At 41.5% G+C, this 21,490-nt stretch overlaps 1 protein-coding gene across 1 annotated transcript in view; it reads right to left on the bottom strand.

The window, feature by feature from the left end:
• Nucleotides 1-21,490, bottom strand: part of LOC122550657 (transmembrane protein 182-like) — a 48,651-nt gene that overhangs the window by 18,790 nt on the left and 8,371 nt on the right. The window contains exon 2 of the mRNA XM_043691739.1: nucleotides 12,877-12,997. Coding sequence (XP_043547674.1) covers nucleotides 12,877-12,997 — 121 coding nt within the window. The remainder of the gene's footprint in view (nucleotides 1-12,876; nucleotides 12,998-21,490) is intronic.

The following is a 21,490-nucleotide window of genomic DNA, read 5'->3' as shown; positions in this document are numbered from 1 at the left end:
GTTAAAGCATCATTGTTGATATCGATATGCAGTTAATTTTGTAAATTCCATGTGCAATTCAATGTTATGGCAATACTTGGGAACTGAATTCTAAAGTACAGTTAAATGGATTAACAGGAACATACTGTCTCTGAAGTCCCGCTGTCTCATTTTTGAAGACCTCTCACTTTCCAACTGTGCCTTTACCTGCGAATACTCTCCCCAGTCAATTATTGAAAATTCCTGCCTAATAATGTCAAAATTAGCCTTACTCCAAATTAGAACTTCAACTTTTACAGCAGGTCTATCCTTTTACATAAGTATTTTAAAATAACAGAACTATGATCACTGAACCCGAAGTTTTCCTGCACCTGCCCTGCACTATTTCTCCTGTTGGTATATACACAGAGTCATAGAGTCATAGAGATGTACAGCACAGAAACAGACCCTTTGGTCCAACTTGTCCATGCCGACCAGATATCCCAACCCAATCTAGTCTCACCTGCCAGCACCTGGCCCATATCCCTCCAAACCCTTCCTATTCATATACCTATCCAGATACCTTTTTAAGGTTGCAATTGTACCAGCCTCCACCACGTCCTTTGGCAGCTCATTCCATACACGCACCACCCTCCGAGTGAAAAAGTTGCCCCTTAGGTCTATTTTATAATCTTTCCCCTCTCACCCTAAACCTATGCACTCTAATTCTGGACTTCCCCCACCCCAGAGAAAAGACTTTGTCTATTTATTCTATCCATGCACCTCATGATTTTGTAAACCTCCATAAGGTCTCTTCTCAGCATCCAACACTCCAGGGAAAACAGCCCCAGCCTATTCAACCTCTCCTATAACTCAAATCCTCCAACCCTGGCAACATCCTTGTAAATCTTTTCTGAACCCTTTCAAGTTTCACAACATCTTTCCAATAGGAAGGACACCAGAATTGCACGCGATACTCCAACAGTGGCCTAATCAATGTGCTGTACAGCCACAACATGACCTCCAAACTGCTGTACTCAATACTCTGACCCATAAAGGAAAGCATACCAAACACCTTCTTCACTATCCTATCTACCTGCGACTCAATTTTCAAGGAGCTATGAACCTGCACTCCAAAGTCTCTTTGTTCAGCAACACTCCCTAGGACCTTACCATTAAGAGTATAAGTCCTGCTAAGATTTGCTTTCCCAAAATACACCTTGCATTTATCTAAATTAAACCCCATCTGCCACTTCTCAGCCCATTGGCACATCTGAACAAGATCCTGTTGTAATCTGAGATAATCTTCTTCGCTGTCCACTACACCTCCAAGTTTGGTGTCATCTGTAAACTTACTAACTATACCTCTTATGCTCACATCCAAATCATTTATATAAATGATGAAAAGTAGAGCACCAATCCTTGTGGAACTCCATTGGTCACAGGCCTCCAATCTGAAAAACAGCCCTCCACCACCACTCTCTGTCTTCTACCTTTGAGCCAGTTCTGTATCCAAATGGTTAGTTCTCCCTGAATTCCATGAGATCTAACCTTGCTAATCAGTCTCCCATGGGGAACCTTGTTGAATACCTTACTGAAGTCCAAATAGATCATGTCTACCGCTCTGCCCTCATCAGTCCTCTTTGTTATTTCTTCAAAGAACTCAACCAAGTTTGTGAGACATGATTTCCCATATATAAAGCCATGTTGACTATCCCTAATCAGTCCTTGCATTTCCAAATACACGTATATCCTGTCCTTCAGGATTTCCTCCAACAACTTGGTCTACAGTTCCCTGGCTTGTCCTTACCACCTTTCTTAAACAGTGGCACCACGTTAGCCAACCTCCAGTCTTCCGGCACCTCACCTGTGACTATCGATGATACAAATACCTCAGTAAAAGGCCCAGCGATCACTTCCCTAGCCTCCCACAGAGGTCTATGGTACACCTGATCACGTCTTGGGGATTTATCCACTTTATTGCTTTTCAAGACATCCAGCACTTCCTCCTCTGTAATATGGACATTTTGCAAGATGTCACCATCTATTTCCATACATTCTATATCTCCCATGTCCTTTTCCACAGTAAATACTGACGCAAAACGCTCGTTTAGTATCTCCCCCATCTTCTGCAGTTCCACACAAAGGCCGCCTTGCTGATCTTTGAGGGGCCCTATTCTCTCCCTAGCTACCTTTTTGTCCTTAAAGTATTTGTAAAAACCCTTTGGATTCACCTTAACTCTATTTGTCAAAGCTATCTCATGTCCCCTTTTGCCCTCCTGATTTCTCTCTTAAGTATACTCCTACTACCTTTATACTCTCAGGATTCATTCGATCTATCCTGTCTGTACCTGACATATGCTTCCTTTTATTTCACCAAACCCTCAATTTCATTAGTCATCCAGCATTCCCTATACCTACCAGCTTTTCCTTTCACCCTAACAGGAATATACTTTCTTTGGAATCTCATTATTTCATTTCTGAAGGCTACCTATTTTCCAGACATCCCTTTACCTGGGAACATCTGTGCCCAATCAGATTTTGAAAGTTCTTGCCTAATACCGTCAAAATTGGCTTTTCACCAATTTAGAACTTCAACTTTTAGATCTGGTCTATCCTTTTCCATCACTATTTTAAAACAAATAGAATTATGGTCGCTGGCCCCAAAGTGCTCCCCCACTGACACCTCAGTCACCTGCCCTGCCTTATTTCCCAAGAGTAGGTCAAGCTTTGCACCTTCTCTAGTAGGTACATCCTCATACTGAATCAGAAATTTTTCTTGTACACACAAATTCTTTTCCATCTAAACCTTTAACACTATGGCAGTCCCAGACTATGTTTGGAAAGTTAAAATCCCCTACCATAACCACCCTATTATTCTTACAGATAATTGAGATCTCCTTACAAGTTTGTTTCTTAATTTCCCTCTGACTATTAGGAGGTCCATAATACAATCCCAATAAGGTGATCATCCCTTTCTTATTTCTCAGTACCACCCAAATAACTTTCCTGGATGTACTTTTTGGGAATATCCTCTCTCAGTACAGCTGTAATGCTATCCCTTATCAAAAATGCCACTCCCCCTCCTCTCTTACCTTGCTTCCTGTCCTTCCTGTAACATTTGTATCCTGGAACATTAAGCTGCCAGTCCTGCCCATCCCTGAGCCATGTTTCTGTAATTGCTATGATATCCCAGTCCCATGTTCCTAACCATGCCCTGAGTTCATCTGCCTTCCCTGTTAGGCCTCTTGCAGTGAAATAAATGCAGTTTAATTTTTCAGTCCTAGCTTGTCCCTGCCTGCCCTGACTGTTTGACTCACCTCTGTTCTCAACTGTACCAGTCTCAGATTGAAATCTTTCCTCACTATCTTCCTGGGTCCCACCCACCCCCACCCTTACTAGCTTAAGTCCTCCTGAGCAGCTCTAGCAAATTTCTCTGCCAGTATATTAGTCCCCTTCCAATTTAGGTGCAATCCGTCCTTCTTGTACAGATCACTTCTACCCCAAAACAGCTTCCAATGATCCAAAAATGTGAATCCTTCTCCCATACACCAGCTCCTCAGCCATGCATTGATCTGCTCTATCCTCCTATTCCTGCCCTCACTAGCTCGTAGCACTGGGAGTAATCCAGATGTTATTACTCTCGAGGACATCCTTTTTAAATTCCTGTCTAACTCTCTGTAATCTCCTTTCAGAATCTCAACCTTTTCCCTTCCTATGTCATTGGTTCCAATGTGTACAATGACCTCCTCCTGGTCCCTCCCCCCCTTGAGAACGTTCTGCACCCTCTCTGAGACATCTTTGATCCGAGGTCTGTCTGTACCTTGGACTAGAGAGTCCCCTAAGACAATCGATCGCTTGGAACCCGACATACCTCTCATTACATTAGAGCCAGTCTCAATACCGGAAATTTGGCTGTTTGTGCTACGTTCCCCTGAGAATCCATCACCCCCTATACTTTCCAAATCAGCATACTTGTTTGAAATGGGGATAGCCATGGAAGACTCCTGTACTACCTGCCTACCTCTCTTACCTTTCTTGAAGTTAACCCATCTATGTGACTGTATCTGAGACTTGCCCCACTTCCTATAACTGCCATTCATCACACTCCCTCGCTCTTGTAAATTCCTCATTGCCTCTAACTGCCTCTCCAACTGATCCATTTGATTTGATAGGATTCGCAATCAACGGCACTTATTGCAGATATAATCCTCAGTAACCCATAAACTCTCCCTAAATTCCCACATCCGACAAGAAGAGCATGTCACTCTACTCAGGGCCATTTTTGTTTCTTTCAATTTACAGACCCAGAAAAAAGCACTTCCTTATTCCTCTACAAAACACTGCTCCAGGTTAAATTAATACTTATGGCTTATATTTTAAGTTTAATCAGTAAAACATAACATCAAGAAATAACCCACTCTACTCACAAGTGCAGACTTATTTTAAGACTACGCTTAAAACATCCACTTATCTATTTCTGTGATCCGACCTCTCCCAAAAAGTTCCTCCAAGATCAGTTCTGAATTTCACTGTTTGTTAATTTTCCTAGACGCACTCCGATGTCCAGCGATACATGAATTCAACAGCAAAGGCAGTAACTGCTAACTGTGTCAGTTAGCAATGTGGGTTTCTTTCTCTCTCACTCTCTCTCTCTCTCCTGAGCTGACCTCACCATGTGCTTCCTTTGTCTGTTCTTCTCCCTTTTAAAACAGCTGTTGTTTTTGACTCTTTTTTCCAAAGTTCTAAAACAATACAACAGCATATAAAACAGTGATTGCTGATCCTGGAATTCGAGGAAATCACCTCCAACACCTAAAATATCTCAAAGAAAGGAGCAGCTATTACAGCTGGAAGTTTTTCCTGTCCTCCATCTTGGGTATTGAATAAGAAAACTGTACACATTTAACAAATTCCACTCCATCCAGGCCCTTAACACAGTGGCAGTCCCAGTTGATGCTTGGAAAGTTAAAAACCCCTACCATTACAGCCCTATTATTCTTACAGATTTTGGAGGTTTTTTTACATATTTGCTTCTGAATTTCCCGCTGACTATTGCGGGGACCTGTAGTACAATCCAGATAAGGTGATCATTACTTTCTTATTTCTCATTTCCACCCATGGAACTTCACTGGATGTACAGTCGTAATATTATCCTTAACTAAACACACTAGACCCCTCCTCTCTTATCCCTCTTTCTATCCTTCCTGTAGCATCTATAACCCGGAACATCAAGTTGCCAGTCCTGCCTCTCCCTGAGCTATGTCTCTGTAATAGCTATGATATTCCAGTCCCATGGTCGCAATCATGCCCTGAGTTCATCTGCCTTACCTATTAGCCCTCTTGCATTGAAATAAATGCAGTTTAATTAATCAGTCCTTCCTTGTTCTCTGCCTTGCTGTTGCCTGCCTTGACTATTTAACTTGCTCCTCTTGTCGACGATATCAGCATCATTATCTATTCAGGCTCACCCCCTTCCCAATTTAAAGCCTCCCAAGTAGCACAAGCAAACCTTACCACCAGGATATTGGGTCCCTTCCAGTTCAGGTGCAACTTGTCCTTCTTATACAGGTCACTTCTACTCTTGAAGAAATTACAATGATCCAAAATTTTGAATCTCAGCCCCCTGCACCAGCTCCTCAGCCACACATTCAGCTGCCTTATCCTCCTGTTCCTATGCTCACTAGCACATGGCACAGGAGTAATCCAGAGATTACTACCCTCAAGGACCTCTGTTTGAGCCTCCTGTCTAATTTTCTATATTCTCTTTGCACAACCTCATCACTTTCACTTCCTGTTATTGGTATCAATGTGTGCAATGACCTTCTGCTGGTCGCTCTCCCCTCTGAGAACATTCTGCACCCTCTCCAAGACATCCTTGAACCTGGAATAGGGAGGCAACACACCATTCTGATGGCTCGTTGTCAGCTGCAGAAACGTCTGTCTATGCCCCTGACTAGAGAGTCCCTCTTTCACAGTCGATCACTTGGAACCTGATGTACTCTTCATTACATTAAAACCAGTCTCTCTACCAGTAACCTGGCTGTCAGTGCTACATTTCCCTGAGAGTCCGTCACTCCCTACAGTATTAAAAAAGCATGGTTGTTTGAGATTGGGATAGCCACAGGAGACTCCTGCATGACCTGCCTACTTCTCCTATCTTTCCTAGAGGTCACCAATGTACTTAATTGTATCTATGATTTTCTATCTTCTACAACTGCCATCCATCACACCCTTTATTGCCGCCAACTGCTGCTTCACCTAATCCATGCAAGCCGACAGGATTCGCAACTAAGTACACTTTCTGCAGACATAATCATCAGCAACATGGAAATTCTCCCGAATCTCCCACATCCGACAGGAAGAGCACATCACTCTACTAAGAGCCATGTCTGCACCATAAACAGTCTACAGACCCAGAATATACCCCAAAAAAAAAAACACTCTTTCTAAAAAATTCAACATTAGCGCAGTCTTACTACTCAAAAATACTGCCCTTGAATAACTCAATATCTATCTTTTATATTAAAAAATTAATCACGAGACATATCTCAGTAAAACCTAAAAAAAACTCTAGTATAGATTTACAAAAAAACAGATTGAAATTTATAAGTTTTATAAATTTTAAAATCAACCACTTAGCAGATCAGGCTCTGAGATTGTTACAGATCACTCCCAGCTGCAGTGTGCAGTTCCTATCTCTTCACCCTGGAGGCTCCCTGCCTTCAGTCCTGATGAAGGGCTTTTGCCTGAAATGTCGATTTTCCTAATCCTTGGATGCTGCCTGACCGGCTGTGCTTTTCCAGCACCCCCCTAATCTAGACTCTGATTTCCAGCATCTGCAGTCCTCACTTTTCCCTAGTTCCTATAAACAAGTCTCCCAAGGTCAGCTGTGAAACTGCACTGTTTGGTCAAAGAAAAAGATCTCCAGACGTATTTGTAATTTCACAGTCAGCTGTGAAAGTGCACTATTTGTTCCTCTGACCTCCCTGTATTGTTGTTCTCCCAAAACTTTGTTTCCTGTCCCCTCTTTTTCCTCCCATTTAAAGTATTGTTATTGTTATTGAATCTTTCTTTATAACATTCCAAAATCGATATAAGATTCATTAAATCAGTAATTACTTCTCCCACAAAGGAGCAGCACTTAAAGCCACGGTAAGTATTTCTAAATGCTCTGCTATTACACCCTATATAATAGACTCTAGCATTTTGCCAATAACTTGTTAAGATGACTGCTCTATAGTTACCTGCTTTTGTCTCCTTCACTTCTAAACTAAAGTTGTCATATGAAGGGGCCTGTGGTATGGGGGTGGGTAAAGGACATGGAAGGAGGTGATCAGTTTCTAAAATTATTGAACTCCATATTGAGTCTTGAAGGCTGCAAGGTCCCCAAGGGGAAGTGAGATGCTGTTCTTCCAGTTTGCGCTGAGTCTCACTGGAGTACTCCCACAGGTTCAGGACAATGATGTTGGCTAGGGAACACGGTGGTGTATTGAAATGGCAGGTAACTGGAAACTTGGGTTCATTTTTGCTGGGCAGAACATAAGTGTTCAGCAAAGCAGTTGTTCAGTCTGTGTTTCGTCTCCCCAGTGCGGAGGAGACCACATTGTGAGCAGTGAATACAGTAGAATTGATTGAACGAAGTACAAGTAAATCGCTGTTTCACCTTGAAGGTGTCTCTGGACCATTGGATAGTGAGAATGGAGGAAGCAAATGGCCAAGTGTTACACCCTCTGTGATTGCAGGGGATGGTGCCATAGGGGGGTGGGGACATGTTGGGAGTGAAGGAGGAGTGGACCAGGGTGCCCCAGAGGGAATGGCCCCTGTGAATTGCTGACAAGAGAGTGGAGGGGATGATGTGTCTGTTGGAAGCATTAAGCAGAAAATGGTAAAAAAAGGCAGCTAAAGGTCCTGTGGATGTGGATTCTGGGTAAGTGGAAAGTGAGGACCAGGAAACTTTATCAGTGTTGTGAGAGGGAAGCGAAGAGGTAAGGGTAGAAGTGTGTAAGATGGAACAAAGAACCTTGTCAACTATGGTATTAGGGAATATTGAATGAGGAAAAAGGTGAACCTTTCTGAGGCCCCTTGCAGTATGTGGCATCATCAGAACAAATGTGATGAGATGGAGAAACTGGGAAAATGGAATAGAGTCTTTACAAGAGGCAGGGTGTGAGGATGGATAGTCAAGGTAACTGTGGAAGTCAGTAGGTTTTTTAGTGGATACCGGCAGCCACCACATTTCCCAGAAATGGAAACAGAGATGTCGAGGAAGTCAAGGGAGGAGTCAGAGAAAGAAGCAAAAATCGCCCTTAGTAGAGTCGTATGCTCTTCTTGTTGGATGCGGGAGTTTAAGGAGAGTTTACGGGTTACTGAGGATTACATCTGCAATAAGTATCATTGATTGCGAATCCTATCAGATCGAAAGGATCGGTTGGACAGAGAGTTAGGGAATGAGGAATTTACAAGAGCAAGGGTGTGATGGATGGCAGTTATAGGAAGGGGGCAAAGGTCTCAGAAACAGTCACATAGATGAGTTAACTCCAAGAAAGGTAAGAGAGTTAGGCAGGAGTCTTCTGTGGCTATCCCCATTTCAAAAAAGTATGCTGTTTTGGAAAATGTAGGGGGTGATGGATTCTCAGGGGAACGTAGCACAAACAGCCAAGTTTTGGGTATTGAGACTGGCTCTAATGTAATGAGAGGTATGTCAGGTTCCAAGCAATTGATTGTCTTAGGGGACTCTCTAGTCCGAGGTACAGACAGACGTTTCTGTGGCCAGCAGTGAAAAATCAAAATGGTGTGTTGCTTCCCTGGTGCCAGGATCAAGGATGTCACAGAGAGGGTGCAGAATGTTTTCAAGGGGACAGGGGCCAGAAGGAGGTCATTGTACACATTGGAACCAACGACATTGCAAGAGAAAAGGTTGAGATTCTAAGCGGTGATTACAGAGAGTCAGGCAGGAATTTTAAAAGGTGGTCCTCGAGGGTAGTAATATTGGATTACTCTCGGTGTTATGAGCTAGTGAGGGCAGGAAGAGGAGGATAGAGCAGATGAATGTATGGCTGAGGAGTTGGTGGATGGGAAAAGGATTCATTTTTTGGATCATTGTTAGCTTCTTTGGGGTAGAAGTGACCTGTACAAGAAGGACGGATTGTACATAAATTGGAAGGGGATTAATATACTGGCAGGGAAATTTGTTAGAGCTGTTTGGGAGGACTTAAACTAGTAAGGTGAGGATGTGGGACCCAGGGGGATAATGAGGAAAGAGATCAATCTGAGATTGGTAAAGTTGAGAACAGAGGCGAGTCAAACAGTCAGGGCAGGCAGGGACAAGGTACGACTAATAAATGAAACTGCAGTTATTTCAATATAAGGGGCCTAACAGGAAAGGCAGATGAACTCAGGGCATTGTTAGGAACATGGCACTGTGATATCGTAGCAATTACGGGGGAAACATGGCTCAGGGATGGACAGGACTGGCAACTTAATGTTCCCGGATACAAATGCTACAGGAAGGATAGAAAGGGAGGCAAGAGAGGAGGGGGAGTGGCGTATTTGATAAGGATAGCATTACAGCTGTACTGAGGGAGGATATTCCTGGATATGCATCCAGGGAAGTTATTTGGGTGGAACTGAGAAATGTGAAAGGGATGATCACCTTATTAGGATTGTATTATAGACCCCATAATAGTCAGAGGGAAATTGACAAACAAATTTGTAAGGAAATCTCAGCTATTTGTAAGAATAATAGGGTGGTTATGGTAGGGGATTTTAACTTTCCAAACATAGACTGGGACTGCCATAGTGTAAAGAGTTTAGATGGAGAGGAATTTGTTAAGTGTGTACAAGAAATCTTTCTGATCCAGTATGAGGATGTACCTACTAGAGAAGGTGCAAAACTTGACCTACTCCTGGGAAATCAGGCAGGGCAGGTGACTGAGGTGTCAGTGGGGGACCACTTTAGGGCCATCGATCATAATTCTATTAGATTTAAAATTGTGATGGAAAAGGATCGACCAGATCTAAAAGTTGAAGTTCTAAATTGAAGAAAGGCTAATTTTGACAGTATTAGGCAAGAAGTTTCAAAAGCTGATTGGGGGCAGATGTTCGCAGGTAAAGGGATAACTGGAAAATGGGAAGCCTTCAGAAATGAGATAACAAGAATCCAGAGAAAGTATATTCCTGTCACGGTGAAAGGAAAGGCTGGTAGGTATAGGGAATGCTGGATGACTAAGGAAACTGAAGTTTTGGTTAAGAAAAAGTAGGAAGCACATGTCAGGTATAGACAGGATAGATCGAGTGAATCCTTAGAAGAGTAAAAAGGCAGTAGGAGTGCTCTTAAGGGAGAAATCAGGAGGACAAAAAGGGAACATGAGATAGCTTTGGCAAATAGAAGTAAGGAGAATCCAAAGGGTTTTTACAAATACATCAAGGACAAAAGGGTAACTTGGGAGAGAATAGGGCCCCTCAAAGATCAGCAAGGCGGCCTTTGTGTGGAGCTGCAGGAGATGGGGGAGATATTAAACAAGTATTTTGCATCAGTATTTACTGTGGAAAAGGACATGGAAGATATAGAATGTAGGGAAATAGATGGTGACATCTTGAAAAATGTCCATATTACAGAGGAGGAAGTGCTGGATATCTTGAAATGCATAAAAGTGGATAAATCCCCAGGGCCTGATCAGCTGTACCACAGAACTCTGTGGAAAGCTAGGGAAGTGATTGCTGGGCCTCTTTCTGAGATATTTCGATTATCGATATTCACAGGTGAGGTGCCAGAATACTGGAGGTTGACTAACGTGGTGCCAGTGTTTAAGAAGGGTGGTAAGGACAAGCCAGGGAACTATAGACTGGTGAGCCTGACATCAGTGGTGGGCAAGTTGTTGGAAGGAATCTTGAGGGACAGGATGTACATGTATTTGGAAAGGGAAGGACTGATTAGAAATAGTCAACATGGCTTTGGACGTGGAAAATCATGTCTCACAAATTTGATTGAGTTTTTGAAGAAGTAACAAAGAGGTTTGATGAGGGCAGAACAGTGGATGTGATGTATATAGACTTCAATAAGGCATTCGACAAGGTTCCCCATGGGAGACTGGTTAGCAAGGTTAGATCTCACGGAATACAGGGAGAACTAGCTATTTGGATTCATAACTAGCTTGCAGGTAGAAGACATAGGGTGGTGGTGGAGGGTTGTTTTTCAGACTGGAGGCCTGTGACCAGTGGAGTGCCACAGGGACCGATGCTGGGTCCACTTCTTTTCATCATTTATATAAATGACTTGGATGTGAGCATAAGAGGTATAGTTAGTAAGTTTGCAGATGATACCAAAATTGGAGGTGCAGTGGACAGCAAAGAAGGTTACCTCAGATTACAACGGGATCTTGATCAGATGGGCCAATGGGCTGAGAAGTGGCAGATGGAGTTTAATTTAGATAAGTGCGAGGTGCTGCATTTTGGGAAAACAAATCTTAGCAGGATTTATACACTTAATAGTAAGGTCCTAGAGAGTGTTGCTGAACAAAGAGACCATGGAGTGCAGGTTCATAGCTCCTTGAAAGTGGAGTCACAGGTAGATAGGATAATGAAGGCAGCATTTGGTATGCTTTCCTTCATTGGTCAGAGTATTGAGTACAGGAGGTCATGTTTCTGCTGTACAGGACATTGGTTAGGCCACTGTTGGAATATTACGTGCAATTCTGGTCTCCTTCCTATTGGAAAGATGTTGTGAAACTTGGAAGGGTTCAGAAATGATTTACAAGAATGTTGCCAGGGTTGGAGGATTTGAGCTATAGGGAGAGGTTGAATAGGCTAGGGCCGGTTTCCCTGGAGCGTCGGAGGCTGAAGGGTGATCTTATAGAGGTTTACAAAATCATGAATGACATAGATAGGATAAATAGACAAAGTCTTTTCCCTGGGGTAGGGAAGTCCAGAATTAGAGGGCATAGGTTTAGGGTGAGAGGGGAAAGATATAAAAGAGACCTAAGGGGCAACTTTTTCACGCAGAGGAACGAGCTGTCAGAGGAAGTGGTGGAGGCTGGTACAACTGCAACATTTGAAAGGCATCTGGATGGGTAGATGAATAAAAAGTGTTTGGAGAGATACGGGCCAGGTGTTGGCAGGTGGGACTCAATTGGGCTGGGATATCTGGTTGGCATGGACGAGTTGGACTGAAGGGTCTGTTCCGTGCTGTACATCTCTGTGACTCTAAGTAATTTAAATAATTCATTCATGATTAATATATGGTCTTTGTTACATGTCCTCATTTTCTCCTGGTTCATTCTCTGTCCCCCATTTTACTGCTGTCAGCGGGCCGAAGACTACCCTTACTAGGGATTTCTTTTCTTTTATATTGCTTACCTCCACACACACGGATTCTGCATTTTTCAAGGCATGATAATTTCTTGCTATCATATTTCTTTCATACCAACTTTGCTACCAGAGAACCCTTTCCTTCCTGATTGTCCTGTGGAAAGGTCTCATATCCCTGAATATTTCCAGCTTTGATCTCTTTGTATTGATGTCTGTGTAATGGCTGTAAGATCATAACCGTTAACCTGTCTTTCAGCCATTAATTGGTTTATTTTGTTCTCCTTGCTGCACATATTCAAATAAAGAACTATTAAATTTGCCTTTTAATCATTTTTTCTCTTTTTGATTTTACTTTGTGCTTTATTTTCAGGTTTGTATACATTGTACCTTTGTCCTACTGTAAGTATCATTATCCAAATAGCTGCCATGTAACACTGCCATATCTATTTCCTTTGTAAATCAATATTTCCCCTCTCCCAAACCCTCCCTTCCTCTATTTAGTTTGAAGCACTTCCCATAGCCCCAGTTATTCAAAACATTTGAAAATTTTCATGATGGAACTATCGTTACTTTTTCTTAATTTCTAAATGAGAAGATAATCTTACTTACTGAACCAGAATTTCCAGATGTTGTCATCGACAACAGCTTCATTGAACCAGCATCTCCAGAAGAAGCCCTCATGATGAAAAGTGGCTCCAGCTTTATGGGGAGGCACAATGATATCTCCCTTCTAAACATGAAAGGAAACATTTCACCATTCCATCACTTGCACTATCATAATACAAGAAAGCATAAAACTTGCAATGTCATTACTATTGTTTTAAATTTTACACTCTTGAATTTCCGTTGATGTTCTAATTAAGTTTACTGATCACAAAAAAACTGACAAAATCACTTTTATCATTATAAGCTTTTCTCAAATACACATCTGTACTTTTGAAATGGAACCTTTCATGTACATTTTTAAATCAAATTATGTTTGAATTGATAACTTATATGAAGACATCTATTATATATTAACTGGTGATCAAAACATTGCAATTTAAAATGTTTTGTAAACTCTTCCAGTAGCTATGAAAACATTTACATATAATGCATGCAAATTGTGGGATTATCATGGATTTTCACATGAGCTTTGTTAATCTTAGTGCCACCATTATGCCATATTTCAGGAACAAACCCACAGAAATCACTACTAGTTCAACTATAAAGATTTGAGGGAGACAGATGCAAGTAATTTGCATACTAGTTTGTTTACAATCTGTTCATGTGAATGGCATCTATTTATCAAATCAAAAAATATTAACAACTTCATTTTATTTGCTTGTGGGATCTTTAATGCAGTGAAGCATCTTAAAGCATTTCCAGGAATGGTGAACAGACAAGCATTTAAAACTGAGCCCAGACTCATCCTTGGCCACTCCTTTACTTTCCCTGAATAGACTCTATTCCACTGGAGGACTCAACAGAGTTGACAACACATTTTAGGGAGTTATCATGACAGTCCTTAACATTGGCAACAGGTCAAATAATGGCAAGCAAATATGTGGCTGATTACCACCTACCATTGTGCTTCTGCTGATGAAACAATATTCTTCCATTATGAAGATCATTTAGAACAAACAGTGAGGGTAGCAAAGGCATGTTACCAAAAGTGGTTCAGTTGTATCTCCAGTAACCAAGCTGACTATGTTCTGCAAGACAAAGCCTCAAAGGCTCGACCTATAGTCAGTGGTGAGAGCATCAATGTGAGCAGTAAAAACTATCTAAACTCCATACATATCAAATTACCCATTGTAAACGCATCATTCCATGACAGGGTTGAGCAAAGCCGCCATTGTGTAGTACTTACACAGACAAAGCCCCTCCTTCGTCGTGAACACACCACCATCATGTTGTGTGGCCCTGCCATCATGCTGAATGGGATGGATTCAAAACAGATCCGATAGCTCACAATTAGGTTGCTATAAGCCACCAATTACAGAACTGTTTTCTACCACAATATATAACTCTATGGCCTGATCTACTTCTCACTCTGACCTTATAATCATGCTAGGGAACTTAACCCAGTTCCATAAGGAGTGTGAAAGAGAAGCAATACCAGGCATTCTGAACAACAAGATGTCAAGTTGGTGAATCTGCAACACAGGACAACATGCATGCTAATCAATGGAGATGGCATGCTATGGACAGAGATAACCAACGCCATATCCAAAAGATCAGATCTGAGCTCTGCGGTCCCATTACATTCAATTGTGAATGGTGTTATGGAGTCATAGAGTCATACAGCATGGAAACAGACCCCTTGGTCCAACTCACCTTCGCTGACCAGACATCCCAATCTGATCTCTTCCAATTTGCCAGCATGTGGCACATATCCCTCTAAATCCTTCCTATTCAAATACCCGTGGGTTTTAATAGTTGTAGTTGTACCAGCCTCCACCACTTCCTCTAGCAGCTCATTCCATACACTCACCACTCTCTGAGTGAAGAAGTTACCCCTCAAGTCTTTTTAAAAATTTTTTCTTCTCACCTTAAATTTTGGATTTCCCACCTAGGAATAGCTATTCACCCTATCCCTGCTGCCCTTGATTTTATAAACTTCTATAAGGTTCACGCCCCCACGCCCCCAGCCTCCCACACTGCAGGGAAAAAAGCCCCAGCCTATCCAGCCTCTCCCTATTACTCAAACCATCCAATACCAGCAATATCCTTGCAAATTATTTTTGCACCAGCTCAAGTTTAATAAAATGCATTCTATAGAAGTGTTTTACTGTTAGTCACATTAGATTTTGCAGGGATTAAATGGTTATTTTATTTACATTTCCTCTGTCTCTCTCCTACACCTCATTAGGGGATGTAAGAGATGAGTAATTAGTTGTTTGAAGATATTTGACAGTACTGCTCTGCTATTGGCTAATGAAAACAGCTAACTGTTTAAATCCTTGGATAAAGTCCAATGATTTCACAAATCTTTTGGACTTCATTGATCTATATTAAGCAGCGTTAAAAGTTTAACCCAGCTTCCCATCAATTTGCATTACATCTAAAATAGAGCAAGTTGCCTGAGCGTTGATCGTGAGATTTTTGGGTCTTAGCTAGAACATAGTTCACAGCAGTCTGTTTTGATACACATAATAAAAAAGTTAGTTTTGTGGCTAAGAAGTGTATTTCTGACATTAAAAGATACAATGCAAAGGTTTTACTCATTGTGTTGGACAATTAAGCAATTAAGACAAAGAGATTTCACAAAAATCCTCGTCGCAGTTAAATCATGGCACAGCATGAAAGTACAAAACTGCCAGTTGATTCATTCCATCTGATATCAAGAAGCTGGCAAGCACACAGATACAACAAAGGCTTTAGACCATAACAATATTCTAGTTTCAATGCTAAAGACATGTTCCAGAACTCGATGCACCCCTCGGAGAAAGTGAGGACTGCAGGTACTGAAGATCAGAGTCAAAACATGTGGTGCAGGAAAAGCACAGCCGATCAGGCAGCATCCGAGGAGCAGGAGAGTCGACATTTCAAGCATTAGCTCTTCATCAGGAATTTTCCAGCACCACACTAGATGCACCACTAGCCAACCTGTTCCAGTGCAGCTACAACACCAACATTTATCTGACAATGTGGAATATGGCTGAAGCTTATCCTGTCTAGGAAAATTCAATCCAAACAACATCCCAACAGTCCACTGTAAATCAACGAGGAAGTCTGCTCACTGATGCTCAGATTGGGCACTGTCAGCACAACACCATTTCAATCTTGGTCCAAACATGAACAAAAGAGCTGAAATATTTGTTGAACTTTCAGCTTTAGAGTGGGACCGGCACAAAACCAGAAAATAAAGACATTTCCAAAATAATTCTTTTTTCTCACATCTTTAACACCAATTAAAGTAAATCCTGTCCAGCTTTATTAATTGCCAAAAATCACACACTGAGGTATGAATTTCATTAGAAAAGCTGGAAAGAATAACTTTCTTGCTGTTGGAAGACTGTTAACCACTATAACGGCAGGGAGGACTTGGTGATGGCAGATCCCAAAGCAAGTGATGGATGCCACTACCTAAAGATATCTCTGTCCCATCACGAACGTCCGAAGACCTACATATATCTCTCACCTGTGTGCGCAGTCTTGCTGAGGGACTCCCAGATTCACAGCCCTGGCCTTTCACCACAGGCTTTGGCTGATGGACCCTGTAGAAGCATGCATATGACTTTGTTTAATTTGCGGACCTTTATGTCTTCATTGTCCTTGATCTTGACTGGTTGATAGTTAGATTTTGGCAGCCATGGTGACAGGGATCAAGTTTTTGCTACTGCTTTTCTTCTGCCATCTCAGCCTGGGAGACACAAAATCTTCGTTTACCTGTTCTGCCACGGAGGACGTTTTGGATTACTCTTTGTCTGGCATCTATTAGTCAGTGAGCAGGAGCTCTCATACGCAAATCCCCATCTCATCTAAAATATGTTTATAAATTAAAGCGTGGTCTGTGCCTGCCATAGAGCTGAAATGTTAATCTTTTCTAAACATGACAAAGCAGTTGAAATTTACTGATATTTTAAACATGAAAGTAAAAGAAATATCAACTATATTAATCGTACATGGTGGCATGCTTTAATTTCACCAAACAAGAGGGTGTGGGATGAGGAGCCCACCACCTTTCCACTCCAACCAAACGAGCAATCGAGTCCAGGGCAGGAAGGCCCTCTTGTGATAACTGTACCCACTTATAGGTCTCATTCCTCCATGGCAAGAATTGGGGGCCTAAATGCAAAACCTTGCTAGCTTTGCTTGCAGATTTCCAACAAGATGGGTAGTGGAGGGAGAAGAAGGGATCCCTCAATCAAAGACACTCAGTGCCTAATGAAGGGACAATGATTCAGGAAGAGATGCTGGCTGAGATCCACACCCCTGCTCCCTTTATTATCTAAAAGCTCCCTCAAACCTGTTCTCAACAGGCAGATCTCTGACTTCTACAAGGTTTACAGCAAGACAGACCAGGGTGAAAATTCAGAATGGATAAGCCTTCAAGACATTAAACATCCATTCCACATTGCGAATGTCACACTTCGTGTGTGTGAAGTCAAACAATTAAAAGCTTTTTCCACTTTTAACATCATATGCCTGAAGAAAATTGGTAAAGACAAGCCCAATACCAGTGCAGATATCCTACCATCTAGATTTATGAAGACTGTATCTCATTGGAAGTTAATAATACAACCTGCAATAGTGATATTGACTGATTGAGTGCAATTGACACTATGGTTCACTCATTCCTTCCAGATATTTTTCCAAATCAGCCTTTTCAAATGGGCCAGGCACTGGCAGGTGGGACTAGATTGGGTTGAAATAGCTAACCGGCATGGACGAGTTGGACTGAAGAGTCTGTTTCCATGCTATTCATCTCTATGACTCTATGACACGATACCTCTTGAGAAAGTGTGACTTGAACCCAGGCCTCCTGGCTCAGAGGTAGGGGCACGACCATGGTCCCACAAGAACCATTCACCCAGTTGTTCAGTTGGTGATTTGGTAATGAAATATAACTATGGCAATTATTTATGGAAACTATAAGCATTCCACCTGGTAGATACAAATGGACCAGCAAAACTGGACTATTCGCATATTACACAACAATTTGACCATTCAAAAAAATCGCTAAGATATCGATCACAATAAAAAGGTCAAGAATACATCCTGGACTTAGAACAAATGTATCCAGACAGACTTGTTGCAATATGAAGCTTCACAGATGACACTGTATTGCACACAGAGAAGATGCAATTCCATAAATTAAACTTCCCAAAAATGGGATATTCACATACAGGAGAAGTTTAAAAGCAGGCTAGACAAAATAGCATGTAATGGTATTACAGATGATGGAATCCAGCACACAGACTGATGCAATACTGCCATGTCCATGTGAAAGAAAGGTGGCACATCAGAATATGTTTGGTTGAGAGACATCCAAATCTTTCATTAAAGATATGCCCACACAAAATTCCAAAATTAGACAAATAGAATCCCAAATTTATTGGAGCTAAATTATTTTTCAAGCTGATGACAAATTGGTCGGTTCACTTGGCAAAGAAATCTCAAGAAATCACTGCATTCAAACACCATTTGGAAGATATTGCTTTCAGATACTGCATAATGTTTTGGTTAAAATGTCAATCAGGATCTGATCCAGCAACATATGGTGTGACTCAAATGATGTGATGTACATATATTTCTAAGATAACTTATTGCAATTTTGGGTTCTTGGATTCTGGATTAGCAAGGTACTTGATCAGCTGGGGAAGTGGGCCTAGAAATGGCAAATGAAGTAAATATAGGTCTTGCGTTTTGGAAAGTCAAATCAAGGTAGGAGTTTCATGGTGAATGGTAGGACCTTAAGGAGTGTAGTGGAACAGAGGGACCTTGGAGTTCAGGTGCAAGGTTCTCTGAAAGTAGAGTCACAGGTAGGCAGCATTGAAGAAGGCTTTTGGCACACTGGCCTTCATCAGTTAGGACATAAGGATAAAAGTTGGGAAGTTATGTTGCAGTTGTATAGGATGTTGATAAGGCCACACTTGGAGTATTGTGTTCAATTTTGGTCACCTTGCTATAGGAAGGATGTTATTAAACAGGAAAGAGTCTTTTTCCCCGGATTGGGGAATTGAAGACTAGAGGGCATCAGTTTAAGGTTAGAGGGGAAAAATAAAAGGGAACCTGAGGGGTAATGTTTTTTTACACAGAGGGTGATATGCATGTGGAATGAGCTGCCAGCAAAAGTTGTTGAGGTCGGTACATTAAAAACATTTAAAAGGAATTTGGATAAATACATGGATAGAAAAGGTTTAGAAGGATATGGGCGAAAGTGCAGGGAAATGGGGTTTGCATAGATGAACAGCATGATTACTTTGGGACAAAGGGCCTGTCTCCATGCTATAGGACTTGATGACTTGATGGCTTTTTCTGTGTGTTTGAAGTTAATAATTAACTTGCGAATATTTCTGTAGCCATGTGGGTGTCTTTTAAAGCAGTTTTTGAGGTGTAGCTCTGGAATTTATATTTTTATGTACATTGGTAGCATTTTAAGAATGAACAAGATAAAAAAAAGTTCCAGTCAGAAGCTCAGGAGTGAGTTTTTCAAACTTAAGGGAAACACTGACTACTTAGAGAGGTTATTTTTTGTTTCACTTTGAATTTTGAGCAATTCTGTGAAGTCTTTGGATGAAGATGGCTGCCTAGAGCTGTGCTCCTGAGAAAGGAAGGATACAGTAAAACAGTCATAAGTTTTGAGATAAAACCCTAAAAAAGATTACTTAAAGTTGAGTATGTTTAAGCTCAAATGATTCATAGCTCTCAGAAGAAGCTATCTGTAGTTCCAGTCTATAAGTTAAAATCACAAGTTGACTTAAAACTACTCAAACATTAGAGTCAGCGACTCTGGTGTAAACACCACAAAAGACATTTCTGGATACAGTATAAATTTTGTTTTTGGGTACTGAATGAAGGGTGTATTTTGGATACAATACAAAAGCTATTTTTTTCTTCCCAATTTATCAAGGTGTGTTTTGGGATTAATGGAATTATATGTTTTTCTTTCAATTTGTACTTTAAGAAGAAAGCTTGGGTTATTCTATTTTATCTAATTCCTTTTAGAGTCATAGAGTCATAGAGATGTACAGCATGGAAACAGACCCTTTGGTCCAACCTGTCCATGCCAACCAGATATCCCAGCTCAATCTAGTCCCACCTGCCAGCACCCAGCCCATATCCCTCTAAACCCTTCCTATTCATATACCCATCCAAATGTCTTCTAAACATCACAATTGTCCCAGCCTCCATCACTCCTTCTGCCAGCTCATTCCATACACGTACCACCCTCTGCATGAAAAAGTTGCCCGTTAGGACTCTTTTATATCTTTCCCCTCTCACCCTAAACCTATGCCCTCTCTGTTCAGCCTCTCCCTATAACTCCAATCCTCCAACCCTGGCAACATTCTTGTAAATCTTTTCTGAACCCTTTCAAGTTTCACAACATCTTTCCGATAGGAAGGAGACCAGAATTGCACACAATATTCCAACAGTGGCCTAACCAATGTCCTGTACAGCCACAACATGACCTCCTAACTCCTGTACTCAATACTCTGACCAGTAAAGGAAAGCATACCAAACAACTTCTTTATGATCCTAGCTATCTGTAACTCCACTTTCAAGGAGCTATGAACATGCACTCCAAGGTCTCTTTGTTCAACAATGCTCCCTAGGAGCTTACCATTAAGTGTATAAGTCCTGCTAAGATTTGCTTTCCCAAAATGCAGCACCTCGCATTTATCTGAATTAAACTCCATTTGCCACTTCTCAGCCCATTGGCCCATCTGATCAAGATCCTGTTGTAATCTGAGGTAACTTTCTTCGTTGTTCACTCCACCTCCTATTTTGGTGTCATCTGCAAACTTACTACCTACACCTCTTATGCTCACATCCAAAATCATTTATATAAATGATGAAAAGTGGTGCACCCAGCATCGATCCTTGTGGCACTCCACTGGTCACAGGCCTCCAGTCTGCAAAACAACCCTCCACCACCACCCTCTGTCTTCTACCTTTGAGCCAGTTCTGTATCCAAATGGCTAGTACTCCCTGTATTCCATGAGATCTAACCTTGGTAACCAGTCTCCCATGGGAATCTTGTTGAAAGCCTTATTGAAGTCCATATAGATCACATCTACCACTCTCCCTCATCAATCCTCTTTGTTACTTCTTCAAAAAACTCAATCAAGTTTGTGACACATGATTTCCCACGCACAAAGCCATATTGACTATCAGTCCTTGCCTCTCCAAATAGATGTACATCCTGTCCTTCAGGATTCGCTCCAACAACTCGCCCTCCACTGACATCAAGCTCACTGGTCTATAGTTCCCTGGCTCATCCTTACCACCTTTCTTAAACAGTGGCATCACGGTAGCCAATCTCCAGTCTTCTGGCACCTCACCTGTGACTATCGATGATACAAATATCTCAGCAAGAGGCCCAGCAATCACTTCTCCAGCTTCCCAAAGAGATCTAGTATCAGGTCCTGGGGATTTATCCACCTTTATGCATTTCAGGACATCCAGCATTTCCTCCTCTGTAATATGAACATTTTACAAGAAGTCACCATCTATTTCCCTACATTCTATATCTTCCATGTCCTTTTCTACAGTAAATATTGATGCAGATTTT

Source organism: Chiloscyllium plagiosum, chromosome 6 (assembly GCF_004010195.1).
Source record: "Chiloscyllium plagiosum isolate BGI_BamShark_2017 chromosome 6, ASM401019v2, whole genome shotgun sequence".
Taxonomy (NCBI): domain Eukaryota; kingdom Metazoa; phylum Chordata; class Chondrichthyes; order Orectolobiformes; family Hemiscylliidae; genus Chiloscyllium; species Chiloscyllium plagiosum.
Note: the sequence above shows the minus strand (reverse complement) of the source record. Positions and strands in the feature narration are given on the sequence as shown.